Source organism: Haliotis cracherodii, unplaced genomic scaffold (assembly GCF_022045235.1).
Source record: "Haliotis cracherodii isolate W230 unplaced genomic scaffold, xgHalCrac1.p SCAF_15, whole genome shotgun sequence".
Taxonomy (NCBI): Eukaryota; Metazoa; Mollusca; class Gastropoda; order Lepetellida; family Haliotidae; genus Haliotis; species Haliotis cracherodii.
The window spans coordinates 32,818,199-32,834,218 of NW_027266270.1; the positions used below are offsets into that span (position 1 = coordinate 32,818,199).

Consider the following 16,020-nt stretch of genomic DNA (forward strand, 5'->3'; position numbering starts at 1 on the left):
AATATATCGACTGCACTGCAGATTTCGGCCGATTGCAGGATTTACAGAGCCATGTATCGTGTACTGGGCGTCGATGGATATTTTTCCAAATCTGTTCATGTTTTTAATCAAGATGCTCGGGTGATAAAGACACTTCGCAAGGTCAATTTTATTAAAATAAACATGTTGATTTTCGAGTGATATGAAGGGTGGATTCTGATTGGTCAATAAGAGGAACATAGAAGGGACATAACTCGTAATACCCAGTGCTGGCGCTACGATTGAGCCACGAAATTCAAGCCTAGTTCGGCAAGGTGAGGTGAGGTGAGGTGAAATGGGGTTTAACGTCGCGTCCAGTTCGCCAAGGGTGGATTGTGGACTTTCATAGTCAGTTAACTCCCTTGCCCCGGGAAGATGGGTTTATATCGTCCGGACTCTACTATCTACAGACCGCCTTGATATTTATTGAATATTGTTGACTGCAGTTTTAAACTAATTCACCCTGCTGTGCAAATATCTGATGGTCAGAGTTTGAATCTACTAATCGTCCCGATTATGATACTTGGTATGTAAACCCCATACCCATGATTGCTATTTCATGATGAACGTGGTGACAAACTTATCCGGTTAAACTGTTATGACGTAGTGTAAGTGCAAAATTGTTCCAATCCGTGAAACAACGTTCTCTCATTCACCAGGATCCGCTGAAAACCAGGATCCGCTGTATTTATCCATAGTTGTCGACATTGTACCTATATGCGTGGATTTCATGAACAAAACACCTGTGTTTTCACCCTAAATTAAATTAGCACATCATGACATCACTAGAAATACTATAGCCGCCTCCGTGACCTAGTGAGCAAAGCGTCTATTCGGAGAACGGAAGGTCGGGCGTTCGAGTCACTGGCTACGTCATACCAAAATGACGTTATATATACTTGTTGTTACCCTGTCTAGAGCAAGTTATTTAAGGGGATAAGTGTCTGAGTAGGGTATCCGTGTTAAACGTGCTAGTGTCAGCTAAGGTCGGTGGGGTAGCCTGGTGGTGAAAGTATACGATTGTCCCATTAAAGGCCCAGGTTCGATTCCCCACATGGGTTCAAAACGTGAAACCCATTTCTTGTCTCCTCCGCCGTGGATTATCTGAAATATATCTAAAACTCTGCTTAAAACCAATCTCATTTACATTATCACTCGTGTCAAATAGTCTCAACTTGACTCACTTTAACAACACAAAAACGTGTTTAATTTTCACACTACCATTGCAGAAGCCAACCTTTGTAGATACAGTACGTACACATCAGATCACATAATAATCATATATAATGAAAATGGGAAAGCACAAGCTCGTTTAGGGGCGCAGAAGACGTACCTTTATGTTTGTAATTGTAACACCAGACGTTTTACATAAACCCGGGGAGTATCTGTCAATGGCATGGTATTTATGCAAGGCATGCACTTATTGCCGAGAGGATCAAAGAGGCACGGGTCATCTCGATGAGAGGCGGGTTGTGTATTGACACACACATTACGGGAACTACGAGAAATATCTGTCCCGAGATACCGATTTCAGCCACAGAGGCAGACTATCTGTAATTTCGGCTTATTCGATGCCATTTTAAGAAACAAGGTATAGACTATCGCTCCAAAGACGTGAGGATCAGTGTGTGATTTTATTAACAATTGATGACGTCATTTCGTAGAGGAATGACGTCATTGATTACAGGCGTTCAGCAGATGTAACAGTATTTTGTACCTTTATCACTGACAGTTTTCAATCCACTTTGAGATTTATTAAATGTAGCTGTTAACGCAAGTTAACTTTACGCAACCTTTTTATTAAATTGTGAATAATTTGTTCCGTCATTTCTCAGCTATACTGTACACATACTGAAAAAGATGACAAAGTTCATCCATAATAATAAGAAATCTGTGCCTAAAGCATGAGCATGTGTTTATGAGGCACCATCAAAAAGTGATGACACCATGTGTTCGCTGGTGACACCCGTCCCAAACACATGCAAGGGCAAGTCAATAGTTCACCTGAAAAAAAAACACTTGGAGGGAGCGACTATTTGATAAGCTGGTGTGTGGGCATGGCATTTGTGCTAAAAAAGTAATTTCTTCCAAAAATAATTGAAAAAATAAAATTAATTATTGTTCTCTGGATGTCTTGAAAAAATTGTTGGGGGTAAAAATGATTGTTTGTGTCAGACAAAAATTGTGTATGTTTTGAAGCAGGGATTTTAAGTGTTGTGTCCAAGAAGTGGGTTATCTGTAGAGTGATAAGTTAGTACGCAAACACAAACAGAACTACTTTATGCATTTTGCCGTCTTTCATCTTTAGAAATGAGACGCCATGGTGCCAACCATGCACATTAATGAAATTATGAATAGACGAATAATGCAATATGCATTAGTCTAGCTATCTGTAACCCGACATCCAAAAGGTGGACCGAAATTGATATTCGATTTCAAGAAATGGTTGTTTTGACGATCGGTGTAATGCATTCTAGGCCATATTGAACTATAACCTGGACGCTTTACGTTACGTGCACTCTTCAACAATCAGATTTGCGTTATTACAAGCATAACATCAGAGGTTACTTCATACTGACTCGGTTGTATTGTCCTACTGTAAAACTATAGGGTAATATTTGCATATTATCTATTGATTATAGATATAGCGATTTACCCTACAATATGGAGCATGTTTAAGGGCGGGGTACAATGTTATGTTATCGAAACACATTATGATAAGAAATATATTGATTAAGAGAACGCTTTTTTCACACTTGGTGTATGTCCCAATAAGAGAGACAGCCTCCAAGACAGCTACACTTTGGAATTGTGTACAGAGAGATCCGTCATGTGCTGTTTGAATATGTCAAGTGGTGTCATGTGAGACATGTTTCATTTACTGATGTAGTCTCACAGTGCGTTTGTCTCAGGTGTCACAGTACTTTTGTCTCGGGTTTCACAGTACATTTTTCTAGATCTCACAGTACCTTTGTCTCACGTCTCACAGTACCTTTGTCTCAGGTCTTACAGTACCTTTGTCTCAGGTCTTACAGTACCTTTGTCTCAGGTCTTACAGTACCTTTGTCTCAGGTCTGACAGTACCTTTGTCTCAGGTCTCACGGTACCTTTGTCTCAGGTCTCACAATAGTTTTGTCTCAGGTCTCACAATAGCTTTGTCTCAGGTCTCACAATAGCTTTGTCTCAGGTCTCATAATAGCTTTGTCTCAAGTCTCATAATAGCTTTGTCTCAAGTCTCATAATAGCTTTGTCTCAGGTTTCACAGTACCTTTGTCTCAGGTCTCACAATAGCTTTGTCTCAGGTCTCATGATAGCTTTGTCTCAGGTCTCATGATAGCTTTGTCTCAGGTCTCACAATAGCTTTGTCTCAGGTCTCATAATAGCTTTGTCTCAAGTCTCATAATAGCTTTGTCTCAGGTTTCACAGTACCTTTGTCTCAGGTCTCACAATAGCTTTGTCTCATGTCTCATAATAGCTTTGTCGCAGGTCTCACGGTACCTTGGTCTCAGGTCTCACAATAGCTTTGTCTCAGGTCTCACAATAGCTTTGTCTCAAGTTTCATAATAGCTTTGTCTCAGGTTTCACAGTACCATTGTCTCAGGTCTCACAATAGCTTTGTCTCATGTCTCATAATAGCTTTGTCTCAGGTCTCACAATAGCTTTGTCTCATGTCTCATAATAGCTTTGTCTCAGGTTTCACAGTACCATTGTCTCAGGTCTCACAATAGCTTTATCTCATGTCTCACAATAGCTTTGTCTCATGTCTCATAATAGCTTTGTCTCAGGTCTCACAATAGCTTTGTCTCATGTCTCATGATAGCTTTGTCTCGGGTTTCACAGTACCTTTGTCTCACGTCTCACAGTACCTTGGTCTCAGGTTTCACAATAGCTTTGTCTCAGGTCTCACAATAGCTTTGTCTCATGTCTCACAATAGCTTTGTGTCAGGTCTCACAATAGCTTTGTCTCATGTCTCATAATAGCTTTGTCTCAGGTCTCATAATAGCTGTGTCTCAGGTCTCACAATAGCTTTGTCTCGTGTCTTATAATAGCTTTGTCTCAGGTCTCACAATAGCTTTGTCTCATGTCTCATAATAGCTTTGTCTCAGGTTTCACAGTACCTTTGTCTCACGTCTCACAGTACCTTGGTCTCAGGTTTCACAATTGTCTCAGGTCTCACAATAGTTTTGTCTCATGTCTCACAATAGCTTTGTGTCAGGTCTCACAATAGCTTTGTCTCAGGTCTCACAATAGCTTTGTCTCAGGTCTCACAATAGCTTTGTCTCAGGTCTCACAATAGCTGTGTCTCAGGTCTCACAATAGCTTTGTCTCAGGTCTCACAATAGCACAACTCAAGCATATTGCGCCACCTGTAGGCCTTATGAACAAGAGTTTTGAACAAACGTGATCATTGGTTTTCAGTATTGCTATACCCTATTTATCATGATTAAATACACGCGCACTATCCAGTTGTAACTCGAGTCATATACACACTAAACTATTTTTCTTGTGGCATCACACATATCATCAATATTGTCCCCCAATAGTGAACAAACAATTTAATAGCCGCCGGCTCATGAGTACCTTAAATAAACAGAACACAATGTCAGTCCAATAAAACATAATAAGCTCACAATGAAGAGTTTTAATGTCCCATAATACCGTCAGTGAGAACACACCAGCTGGCTATAGTTTGCCCGGAGTCTATTGATTGTAAATTACCTCTGAACACGGCGATCAGGAAGCGCTGTTTACCATTGATCAGTGGAACTTCAAGATATAAATGCTATCCCGTGCATTATTTGTTTTTCAACTTTCGGTGTTTACACACCCCTGTGTGTAGACAGCGAAATATCAGCTAAAAGCTTTTGAATTCCGCGTCGGGACGTGTGTCGTTTTCATAAATGTCATGTGGATTGAATCAGAATGCAATAATTAAATAACGGATTCATTCTCGTTGGTAATGCCTATCTGTTATTCACAATTTGTTGTATCCATATTTGTTATATACTCATTCCACATACTGCTATTTGCCATGGCTGTATTTATCGTACCTCTATTTGTCAAGGATCAACATGCCATGGTCCTAATTGTCATGCCCATATAATTATGTCGGCATACCCCCCATGTGCCATACCCCTATTCGTCATAACCCTGTTTGTCATACCTCCAGCTGTCACTCCACCTTTTGTCATGTCATAATGTCTGCTATACCACCATATTGCAAACCTCCATTTGTCACGCCCCCATTTGTCATACCTCCATTTGTCACACCTCCATTTGTCACGCCTCCGTCTGTCACACCTCCATTTGTCACGCCTCCTTTTGTCACACCTCCATTTGTCAGGCCTCCATTGGAGACACTTTTATTTGTCACGCCTCCATTTCTCAGGCCTCAATTTGTCATACCTCAATTTTGGTTGGATCCATTTGCAATGCCTCTATTTGTCATACATCCATTTGTCATGCCTCCATTTGTCATACCTCTATTTGTCACGCCTCCATTTGTCACACTTTCATTTCTTACGCCTCCATTTGTCAAACTTCCATTTGTCATACCTCCATTTGTGTGGCTTCATTTGCCATGTCTCCATTTGTCATACATCCATTTGTCACGCCTCTTTTTGTCACACGTCCATTTGTCACACGTCTATTTTTCATACCTCTATTTATTTACCTCCATTTGTCACGCCTCCATTTGTCATGCCCCCTTTTGTAATACCTCCATTAGTGTGGCTCCATTTGCCATGTCTGCATTTGTCACTCTTTCATTTGTCACACGTCCATTTGTCATACCTCTATTTATGTGCCTCCATTTGCCACGCTTCATGCGTCTCACGCCCATTTGTTACGCCCCGTTTTGTCATACCTCCTTTTGTCACGACTCTATTAGACAGACCTCTATTTCTGATGCTTCAATTTGTCATACCTTCATATGTCTTACCTCCGTTTGTCGTACCTCCATTTGCCATTCCTCCATTTGTCACGCCTCCATTTGTCATTCCTCCTTTTGTCATACCTCCATTTGCCACGCCTCCATGTGTCACACCTCCATTTGTCACGCCTCTATTTGTCATACCTCCATTTGCGATACCTCCATTTGTCACGCCTCCATTTGTCATTCCTCCTTTTGTCACACCTCCATTTGTGATACCTCCATTTGTGATACCCCCATTTGTCATACCTCCATTTGTCACACCTCCATTTGTCATACCTCCTTTTGTCATACCTCCATTTGTCATACCTCCATTTGTCACGCCCCCATTTGTCATTCCTCCTTTTGTCATTCCTCCTTTTGTCATACCTCCATTTGTCATACCACTTTTGTGTTTTTAACTGTCTAGTCATTGCTCGACAAGCCTGCTACTACATGCCCGTGGACTAAAGTACAAAGCCAGTCCCAGACACATTCTACCGTAACATTATCAAAATTCTACGCTAAATTACAAACACTTTACTGATTCCGGGATAGAATTGGTCTTCAGCAACCCATGCTTGCCATAAGAGGGGACTATGCTTGTCGTAAAAGGCGACTAACGGGATCGGGTGGTCAGGATCGCTGACTTGGTTGATACATGTCATCGATCCCAATTGCGTGGATCGATGTTCATAATATTAATCACTGGATTGTCTTGTCCAGACTCGATTATTTACAGACCGCCGCCATATAGCTGGAATATTGCTGAGTGCGGCTTTAAAAAACCAACCAAACATTTTACTGGCTGCACTGTATAATTTAACTAATAATAAGAAACTAACAGTCTCGAAGAAGAGATACACAGATATTTGCGTGGTAGACAGCTTCTTAGGAACATTACATATCATGTTACACACAACGTATATATAACTTACATAAAATTTGACATTTCAGTAAAAACGACAATGCCATATTAATCTTTCATACTCGCATTTGAAAGTATGATCGATATATAATGACACTGCGGGTTTCTCAAACGACTCCCAGACACAAACACCCACATGATCATGAAACAAACTAGAAATGGTTATTCGAAGGTGACGTATTTGATACGGGTGTCATAATTGTGTTTCGGACTCAAACTTTGCAGTGTTTCGGCGACTATTTTCAACCTAGTATCCTTTTGATAACGTTTGTAATGCTTCGATGGAATCCAATTTTGAAGGGTATACTTTCTTTTGCTCAGCAGGTTCTTGTCTTGGCGTGTCCTCAACCAAAACAGAATGTAACGTTGCTTCTAATAATATCACAGCGGGACAAAAACCATAAATGTGCTTCGCACCTCTGAGGAATCGAACCGGCTATGCGTGTGACGAATTAACTTATCTTAAAGTTGTTTATTTGTTTGTTTGTTTGTTTGTTTGTTTGTTTGTTTGTTTGTTTAACGCCGCACTCAGCAATATTCCAGCTATATGACGGTGGTCTGTAAAATAATCGAGTTTGGATCCACGCAATTTGGATCGATGACATGTATCAACCAAGTCAGCGAGCCTGACCACCCGATCCCGTTAGTCGCCTTTTACGACAAGCATAGTCGCCTTTTAAGGCAAGCATGGGTTGCTGAAGACCTATGTAGATTCTACCCCGGATGTTCACGGGTCTCATACAGTTGTAACTACATGGTACAAGTTAGCTTTCGTGTCGTAAGAGGAGATTAAATTAAATCGCATAGTAGTCTTTGTGATGAAGTGGGTAGTCGCTCATTTTTCAGTCACAGGTTTGTCTGTTCCGAAGCCAATTATACCCGTGAAGATCCGGGTTAGAATTGCTCTACAGAAACCCATGCTTACCGAGCATATGAAGATTATATTGAAAAATAAAAGTGCAAAAGATATTCTGCGACTTGGTCTTATATTGAAGTTGCAAAACTTATTGAACGCCCCTTGTATCACCGCTCAAGGTTGGCTTGAACATTGGCATGTAAGTGAACATGCACATCGCACACGTGGCAATGTTCCTCCATTGATGTCGTGTAAAAATATGTCTCATAGCCTTGAGGTATCTGCTCTGCACATTTCTTCAATATCAGGCAACGGTAGGGTTCGCACAAAGTTCATGCACGGAGTAGGGCTCATTTGATCTCGTTTCATTAGCTGACTCACATAGACACATGACACCGCCTACCGGCCCAGTGTGTCCCATTTTCGCGAACACATGGTGTCATCACTGATTTTCAGTGATCCATTCATATAATTTCCGTCATTACAATGCCTTTTACAATACATGACATCGGATTCGGCAGAGACTGATTGTTCTCTGGTGTTGACGTTTCGAATTCACGGATGACGGAAGAACGTAGTGTATACAAAACGAAGGAAGTGTTGAGAATAACTTACTGACTGAGCTTTGGCACGAATAGACGGTGTAACCAATTAAGACGTTTCACGTTCAGGTCTAAATAGGGGTAAATGTTTTACATTTCTCTGATTGACTAATAATTCTTGGTTGAAAGCATTTCGGCACCTAAGGGGCGACCTTTTGATATTTTGGAAATGGTTGGACGGTAAGGGCGGAGGGGGGGGGGGGGGGGGGGGGAGCAGCTGGGACCTTATCGAAAAAAATAAGCATTGTTCAAAAAATGATTATGTGTCACACTGTCGAAAAATTACAATAAAATTTAAATTGTTGCAAGGCGTTTTTGTATTTTCTAGTTGTATTTGAAAATATCTAATCTCGATACACACACCTAGAATATCAAATGGTCGGTCCCATAGCTATGGAATACCACAATGGACATTGTCGCGTTGTCGCATTGTCGCCTTTGCAAAAACAAGCATAAAGTGTCAAAATTAACAAAAGCGCGACAATGCGACATCGCGACATTTTGGCAATTTGTAGCATTGTCGCGCTTGGTTAATTTTGACACTTTATGCTTGTTTTTGCAAAGGCGGCAATGCGACAACGCGACAATGTCCCTTGTGGCATTCCATACTAAGCTCTTAATTTGCACCGAGCTTAGTTTTCAGAGATACAAATAACACCTCAATTATGTGGGTATACCTAATTTTTCCTTAATTTCAAAACGATAGTCCTGACGCAAGTCATGGATGGCATTTCATAAGTCCCCCTTCATTCGTTGTTGTTATTGTTATTATTGATAATGTATTTCTTATGTGAAAGTATTTTTATTATATGCATTGTGTATGTGTATTTTAGTTCACCATCGTTGTAAGTTCTTTTATAATATATTATTTTTTAAGTTAGACATTTTTGTTTGTTGTAAAAGGAGTACTTTGGGTCGTGTTGACGTGATAATGTTTTCGTACAACAATACCGGTCTCCGATCTCTACTACAAAATTATCATCACCCCTAAGGTGTAAATAACTTATACCACGAGCCAGAACTAGCAAATCTGCACCACTTGGGCCGTGTTAACGTGAGTGGTATTACTGGCCATTGTCAATGTGATTATGTAGCAGAATCTAGGCGCGGCACAGTCTATCACATTACATAGACCACCCGTGGCTTTACTATCAGCGTCATTAAGCCAACCCTCGCAATATTCTCAACCATAACTAATGGTGGTTCTGGGAATTTGTCAGCGTAATAACGAAAAAAACAGGAAAAAATTGTTTGTGAAAATGCACATGACAGTATAAATATTGATGATTGTTCGTGACATGACATGACAGCCTGAACGATCGAAACCACCCCCGTACGAATTTGTGAATTTATCCCCTTTTGCCCAACTTGTGTCTTAAGTAAGGGGGGGCAGCATTCGATATCCTTGGGGGAGGAAGGGGGTTTGGTCGGATTTTATAAAAAAACATGTTCCCGATGGTTTTAGTAATGTGTTTTAGTTTGCCCCCTTGACTTAAATCTGTCAGCGGGTATGATGTTTCTTCTGAAAAATGTTTGTGGTTAAACAAGATGTTTGTTTCCCCTAGAGGAAATAATTGTAGCTCCGGCTGAACAAATATTCTGTCCCCCAAAACAATAAGTTGCTATCGTTATCAATATCGCTACGAACAGATAAAATCAACACATCGACATAGCAGCTTTTGTTGATACGAACCAAACTAAAATTAATATTTTATTGAAAGGTTTCTCATCCCTGAAAAAATTCTATCTAGACGAACAGATGATTTCTCTTCACAAGTACGTACTTATCAGCTATTACATTAATTGATGCCTCTCGGGAGCTGCATAAGTTTGTCTTTCAATATTTCAATACTACAGGTAAGTGATACCGGAATGGAACCATCATAGACTTCATTCATACAGTGTTGGTCAAGCTGGACACAGATGGCCGGTGTAATCTTATCATTGTGGCGAGAGGTCAACTGCCCTGAGCGTCTGTTACCTTTCCTTATGACCCTCATTGGTCCACTACAGCTGTCCATCCTTCGTCCACTCTGCCTTCTTCTCTGGTCCCCTCTGTACACCCCGCGGTCATTTACAACCTATCAGTCACATTTGATAGGCATTAGAGGACTACGCGGGGTGATTGAAACAGCGTCTTTAAGAAAAGGGAGTTAGTTCGTCTGACTGCTGTGTCCAGTGGTGAAGGCTCTTGTTTACCAGACTCGAGAATGAGTAGCACCTTGATCGATCAATACGCCTGGAAAATGTCATAAACGCTTGGGATTATTTAATTTTTCTTTGGTGCATATTGCATCATTTAATCCATGACAAGTTCCTGACGCGCCCCTAGGGAGAGAGCAAGTAGATATCGACCTGCCCTAGGGATGGCACTTTGGCTCTTTAATACCCTTAATGGAGGCGTCATTGGTAAAAACTTTAATAAGAACACTTGTAGTGTGGTGAAGTATTCCCAATACGGGCGCCCAGTTAGGCATCGTGATTGATGGCAGAGTTTGTACATAACATTTAATGGTAAACGTCTCGAGAAAACATATCATCTGCGTATTCTGAGAATTACAGTTTAGCCTGCATGAATGCGTTACATCTTGGAAAAACCAGTTAAGCAGCGAATACGATCATGTGTAATCTTGTTTGCTGATAGCTATTTTTTCTGGGTTGTTTTTTCTTTCTCATTGCTGAACCCTATACTTTCTCTATGTGAACAAAATAGTTCATGCTGGTTTGTGTGAAGTTGCATTTAATCATTACGTTTAGAAACTAGTCCCCAAATAGTTTGTTTGTTAACCTTATATATAGTGATCGTCACGACAAATAGGAGCTCCGTGGGCTAATCGTCTAATGGCGCTGCAAATCGCTGTGGAGTATTCTTTCCCTTATCCGTGTCAGGATCTGCTGCCCAAGTGTCGCATGGTCGCGCTTTGAATAATATTTTTGTTTCTTACCAAAGGTCGACAATGCGACAACGTGACATTTTTCAAGGTCAAAATATGTTGCGTTGTCGCATTGTCGCCAACACTACGCGTTACAATGACGTTAACGTGCAACAAATGGTCAAGAGTCACGTTGTCGCATTGTCGCCTACACTATGCGTTACAATGACGTTAACATGCAACAAATGGTCAAGATGTCACGTTGTCGCATTGTTGCCAACTATATGCGTTAAAATGACGTTAACACGTGCGACAAATGGTCAAAATGTCACGTTGTCGCATTGTCGCCAACTCTATGCGTTAAAATGACGTTAACATGTGCGACAAATGGTCAAAATGTCACGTTGTCGCATTGTCACGGTGTTGCGCATTTGTTAATTTTGACGCAATAAGGCGGCAATGTCCCTTCCTGGATTCCATACTTAAATGACATTGGGTGGTAAACGAGTGCGATGTCCATGCCGAAGACGAGGGATTTAGTACCAACAGGGTTAAAAGTGTCAAGCCCATTATATATATCTCACTCCGTGTATACTGCTGAAATAACACCCTTACAAAACTTTTACTTTCAAACTACATTTATTCCTAAAGTAGATAGAGAGCCAAATCTATAATACATATCATATTCAACTTTGATACCTCCGAAAGAAGATCCGGGGTAGGATAGGTCTTCAGCAACACATGCTTGTCGTAAAAAGCGACTATGCTTTAAGAGGCGACTAACTGGATCGCGTAACTTGGTTGATGCATGCCATCGTATCCCAATTGCGTGGATCGATGCTCATGCGGTCAAGCACTAGAATGTCTGGTCCAGACTCGATTATTTACACCGCCGTCATATAGCTGGAATATTGCTAAGTGCGGCGTTAAACAACAACCAAAACAACAACAACAACAATAATATCCAAAGCAAACAGAGTTTAATCAATGGTAAAACTCAAATAAGCTTGCTGTTCTATTTTGTGTTTTAAGCATTCTTGATCAGTTCAATCTGAAAAATATATTGATTAATTTTTCGAACGACATCGTCAAGAATGATACACATGCATGATGTTCTGAATTGTGTAGAAATCAGTATCTCCTACTTAAACGTCAACAGCAACGGCATCATCTCCACCAAGAGGCATACGCCGCCATCACGACGTGGAAGAAACTGCAGCATATAATGTTTTAGAGCTCTATTTTTTATCTTCTTGTCTCTCTCAAAGTCCCTGATCCATATAATGTCCCCTTCCGCCCAGCCCTTACTGTAATGCTTTAGCCCTAAATGAAGCAAGTCTAGATTTTCCACGGATTCTGAATCTCCAAGTTCACAGGGACTCGTTTTCGATTTGAATAGAATTCTTTGTTTCTATCAAAATTATATATGTTCAAAGTGTTAGTCAATCTTAGCTTCTAAAAACCCGCGCGAGGGGTCTGATTAACCAAAGCCGTCACTTGGTGCCGGTGTCACGAAATATATTCGCCCCCAGAATAAAATCTCCCCACCCCCGGCGAATTTATACCGGTACAGTTCCGCCCCTCTCGAAATAAACTCTCCCCCACCCTACGAAATAAAATCTCCCCCCAGAATATTTCCTCCCCCGGTCGTTTTATAAATACTTGTCATGCAGTTCAATAGTTGCCGGTATAAAATCCGGGGGGAGATTTTGTACGGGGGAGAGTTTATACCGGGACACCGGCACATTGAATCAAAGAGATTCAATATATCAATCAAAGAGCTGGTGTATAGATGATATATTTTGGACTTTTTGATTCCACCCAGCTCTTATTGTGTGATAGTTCGATAGCTGGCGTATTCCTCTCACGCAGCTTCCTGTGTTGAGACCACGTTGTCGTGAGGGTGGTTTCTGTAACGATTTATCGTATATGGTGATAACAGGCTGTAATTCTATTGTCTGACAACTTTTATGGCTGTAACCTTGATGCTAGCACATTCATAGGGGTATTGGCAGAATAACCACAACTCCTGGATTCCATGATGATATCGATCTCCCGGTCCACATTCCGTGTTTTTGCTCTCGTGGTACTTTGTTGTCATCATCTCACCAAAGCACCCCACTGACCCGCTATCTAAACCCTCATCTTCCCCACCCACCATCTCATCCATCACCCCACCGCCTAAACCTCACCTTCCCTACCCGTCATCTCACCCTAGATCCGGGTAGAATAGGCCTTCAGCAACCCATGCTTGCCGTAAAAGGCGACTATGCTTGTCGTAAAGGCGACTAACGGGATCGGGTGGTCAGGCTCGCTGACTTGGTTTGATGCATGTCATCGTAGCAATTGCGTGGGTCGATTATCATGGTGTCAATCACTGGATTGTCTGGTCCAGACTCACCCAGCACCGTCAACCCACCTATCCTACAAATACGCCTTCTACTCCGATCGCTACAATCTCAAGCCACACACTACTCCTTATCCTATATCCTGAAGGGATATTGCCAAGGAGCTTTGATAGAGAGAGAATTAAGTTAGTGGTCACTGCTTCATACGGAAGCCTTTAAGGGCCATTTCTTTTTTTCTTGAAATTTCATGATACTAAGTTGAAATTTCAAGATACTAAGTTGAAATTTCAAGTTATAATCTTGAATTTTCAAGATGATTATCTTGAAATTTCAACTTAGCGGGTTACAAATTAGGTTAAGTTAAGCCTTATATAGTCTCATTCCTTTATCTTGTCTCGTCTTTCGTCTCATCGCCATATATTGTCGCATTTGACCACTCCCACCCCACACACTGACCTATGGTCGACCCCTAAATCCTTCTACCTTCTCCCTACAGAGCAGCCGGTTGAGGGATGGACGCTAGCAGTCTGGTCGTGTTCACTACAGTCATCCTCTGTCTCAACTATGGACACTCAACAGCCAAACACCAGTCGGAAGAGACAGTCGGGTAAGCATTGAGGCCGCCCTATCCTTTGTCAGCCTATTGTTGCCTATCAATAATATTATATTTCAGAGAGGTGAAACGAGGTTTAACGTCGCGTCCAAGATTATAGCACTTATATGGCGACGTGCATGAATGTGTGTGTGAGTGTGTGTGTGTGTGTGTGGTGTGTGTGTGTGGCTGCTTGTACTACTGCGGACTATATGCCGATTTTATAGTGCAAGCCCACTGAGACATCCATGCCGCCGTTTAACATGAATACCCCACTCAGACACAGTATTCTGACTCCGAGCCGACCAGTCCTTGTCTGAGCCCCTTAAAGCTTAGCGCCAGTCAGGGTAACAACAAGTACCATCTTTTAACGTCTTTTGATATGACGCGGCCGGGGATCGAACCCCGGACCTTCCGCTCTCCAGGCGGACGCTCTACCACTAGACCACGGAGGCGGTCTTTTATTGAAGAAGCTCATGCGAGTAAATGTGTTTTCTGAAATACGTACCGCGCTTTAAAGGGGTTCATTTAGACGGATGGTGACCTCTTTCTTGAAGGCTTCGATTGGACGGTGACCGATTTTCGTGAATGCTTCGATTGGACGACGCCAAAGATTTCATTCATTGGTTCTCGATATCGAATGAAAACATAGCGGACTGGGTTAAGTGTGTTTGTGAAGTAACGTTGCTCTCGCCAAAATTAACACCGGGAGAGAAGTTTGTTATATATTTTATCACCCAAAATAAACTTTCGTAATGTGTTTATTTACAATCGTTGATAAGGTACTACACATGGGTACCTATAACGGTATATGGCAAAGATTGGCACCACGGTTTTTGACACACACACCCCTACCCCCCCCCCCCCCCCCCCGCCCCCCCCCCTCTTACTGCGCCTGCTAGACATGTATGTAACTGATCAGCAATTCGTGTCTCACGAAGTGAAAAGGGTCGTTGGTCTGCTGGTCTCTTAATCGTAACAGTCCGTTGATCATTTGTTCGAATCCAGATTCCTTGGTTATTCAGCACCATACCGTTTTTCTTTGACAACGCTGGAATAAAACCCGGGTTCTCCCCACACACCCTCACCCCGAATATCAAATAGTCGGTGCCTAACTAACAGAACGTATGTTTCGTAGAACACTGCAGCAGTGTAATCTTTAGCAGGTAGAACGTGGAAATTTCTCTATATTTCGTCTATTCCTTGGTCACCTTCTTTCACTAAATTGTAAATATTTACCCAATCGTTTCAACATCTTATATCTTATATACTATCTTCTAAACTACCGTAGCACCTACAAAAAGAGCGCATCACAGTGATATTCATTTCCTGACCTATCTAATCCGCGATTTATATTTTTCGGTTGACAAATGCAATCAGAAACTAAAAATAGATGGATGAGAAAAAATCAAACTTAAACTCAACATATTATTATTATTATTATTATTATTATTATTATTATTATTATTATTATTATTATTGCATATAATCCTTGAGCACGATTTGTTTAGACAATAAAGAGTAAATACTTATTCATGTAAGCGTAAAAATCAAACATCTGTACTTTGAACAGAATTAGTATTAAAATTATATATTTACGACTAAACAAACCAAGCCAAAACAATTTGCGATTTGCTATTTTTTTATATGTATACATTTTTATTTTTACGTGACCTACCCAGAAAATAAATAGCAATCAAAATGAGTAAACCATCAATATAAAAAGGTGGGCGTATTCAAGATAAGTTATAGATATTAGATCACTCCTGGGAGTTCTTTCTGAGTATGCCAACCAAACTTCGCACAAACAAGACCATCAGGAATAAGGTGTACCACTGATTAGTGCTCATAACCTGAGACATATCGAGGAAGTCCCACAAGACTGATTGTG

The 16,020-nt window shown here is 41.1% G+C and overlaps 1 protein-coding gene across 3 annotated transcripts in view; it reads left to right on the plus strand.

Moving 5' to 3' along the window:
* Window positions 1-16,020, plus strand: part of LOC139462060 (uncharacterized) — a 50,171-nt gene that overhangs the window by 11,972 nt on the left and 22,179 nt on the right. For 2 of the 3 annotated variants that reach the window (XM_071243560.1, XM_071243562.1), the window contains exon 2: window positions 14,034-14,144. In XM_071243560.1, the coding sequence (XP_071099661.1) occupies window positions 14,050-14,144 (95 nt within the window). In that variant the 5' untranslated portion in view covers window positions 14,034-14,049. The remainder of the gene's footprint in view (window positions 1-14,033; window positions 14,145-16,020) is intronic. The other variant, XM_071243561.1, reaches the window with a different exon arrangement.